The 1,815-nt window shown below is 61.5% G+C and overlaps 2 protein-coding genes across 2 annotated transcripts; both read right to left on the bottom strand.

Annotated features, from left to right (window-relative positions):
• On the bottom strand, nt 1-183 carry SPRG_16475 (hypothetical protein; the record flags this gene model as incomplete). Its single annotated transcript, XM_012355902.1, has 1 exon — nt 1-183. A coding segment is annotated over one exon (183 nt), but the record flags the coding sequence as incomplete, so codon positions are not given.
• A 581-nt stretch (nt 184-764) lies between these two features.
• On the bottom strand, nt 765-1,345 carry SPRG_16476 (hypothetical protein; the record flags this gene model as incomplete). The annotated part of the gene is made up of 2 exons (XM_012355903.1): nt 765-1,148; nt 1,193-1,345. The coding sequence occupies 2 exons, from the start codon at nt 1,343-1,345 to the stop codon at nt 765-767; spliced, it is 537 nt and encodes a 178-aa protein (XP_012211293.1).
• Between the last annotated feature and the right edge of the window lie 470 nt (nt 1,346-1,815).

Consider the following 1,815-nt stretch of genomic DNA (forward strand, 5'->3'; position numbering starts at 1 on the left):
CGAGTGCCCGGCGCCGGCGACGCGGATGCGGCTGGATTGGGCCACGACCGCCTGCAGCTCGGGCAGGCTCGACGGGCGCGCGTGCGCTGCGGGGTGGCACACCTGGCGCGTGTCCCAGTTGGTCCACGTCTCGCGGTCTGCGGCCATCGCCGCGGCGACGCCCCATGCCAAGGCAACCCACATCGTACGCCAAAGCATCCTCGGCCGACGAATTCGGGAAATGCTCCGTATCCGGACAGATCAGACGGAGCAAACAGTGGTGTCGCCGTGCTACCGTGTACCGTGAGGGCAGAGGGATCGCACCCGTCTCGCCGGGTCAATAGGCAGAAGTCCATGTCGATGCCAATCGTTCTATTCACGACTATTACGATTCGATATACTCGAGGACAGCGCTGGCCTCTCGCCGTGCCCCGCTGTCGCGCTTCATGATGGATACCATACATACCCATCGCAGCGGGGATATTCGTCGGCAGCCACTCGCCCGCCATGGTTTCATGCGCTTGATCGTCGCCACAACGCAGAGCGATCTGCTGTAGGATGCGGCTGATGATGCGCGTCGACGAAATTCCGCGCTTTTCCTGGTCGGACTGCGTGCTGCGCTCTCGTGGCGCCACGTCATTTCGGGGCGCCGCCTTTCTCGCCGTTGGCGTTTCATCCCGTTCATGCCAACAGCAATCTCGCGCCATATATGTAGTACGTCTCTTGATGTGTGCTCGCAGACGCAGATCGATGCAGGAGGTATCTTCTATCTCGAGTGTTTGTGCTTAGGGTTGTGGTCGTCGCGTGGCGACCGCTTGGTGCAACACGATGTTTTGATAGCCTTGAAAGACGCTCGACGCGTGCGCAATGCCGTCCGTAATCTGGTTTTTCGCACTCTCGAGGGCTTCGAGGCTGCTGTACGTGGGCAGCTCGAGGCCATCGCGAGCGGATTTGAGCAACCGCAGCGCCTCCAACTGCGCGTCGAGGTGGTTGCGGTACTCGGCGCGGACAGTGTCGCGGATGGTATGGAGCTGGTCCATCTGCGCCGCGTGCTGGCGGCACTGGTCGTCGAGCGAGTCGGTAGTCGAGGGCAGTCCAAGCATGGCTTGCGCGTGCTGGAGCAGCACCAACGTGTCGTGCGTCGCGGCCTCGGTGTACCGCCTCGGTTGCTACACGCATTGAATCCAAGCGCATGACCGAGAGCCGAGCGTACCAAGCGCCGCCGAAGGACGTCGATTTCGGCGACCAGCGCCTCTTTCATGGCGCCAAGGCCCGTCTCGAGACCCGCCATCTGCGTCTCTTCGTACTTGAGCAAGTGGGAGAGCAGCCTAGACACGACATCGTTGGCCAAATCGAATTGGGACATGCGGATGGTACAAAAGCCGTGCCGACTGCCGCTCCAAGGTGTCGAGGATCTACAGCAAACATAGAACTCCATCCGATACCGTCTGTAGAGACGAGCGTACCGCGGCTTGGTCGGCCAAATGCCGCGTCTGCCGATCAATCTTGTCCGTGTAGTCGCCGAGCACGACGCTCGTCATTTCGAGTCGCCCGAGCTCGTCGAGTCGCAGCGGCAGCATGTCGGTCAGCAGCGCTTGCGTTTCTTCGACCACCGAGGCATTGGCCGACACGAGGCCGCGGTGGGTTGCGCTACATCCTCCATAGCATCATCCCGCATCCCGCGTAGTGCATTTGAACAAGCAACAACGACGACGTACATAAGGGTGGCCGGGTCCATGAGTCGACCACGCGTCAGCGCATGCGTCATTTGGTGCTGCCGGTAGGTAGACCGCGTCGCGCGGGCCGTAGCGTCCAGTTTCGTGTGCAGGAAATGCA

The sequence above is a fragment of the Saprolegnia parasitica genome (genome assembly GCF_000151545.1).
Source record: "Saprolegnia parasitica CBS 223.65 unplaced genomic scaffold supercont2.331, whole genome shotgun sequence".
Taxonomy (NCBI): domain Eukaryota; phylum Oomycota; class Saprolegniomycetes; order Saprolegniales; family Saprolegniaceae; genus Saprolegnia; species Saprolegnia parasitica.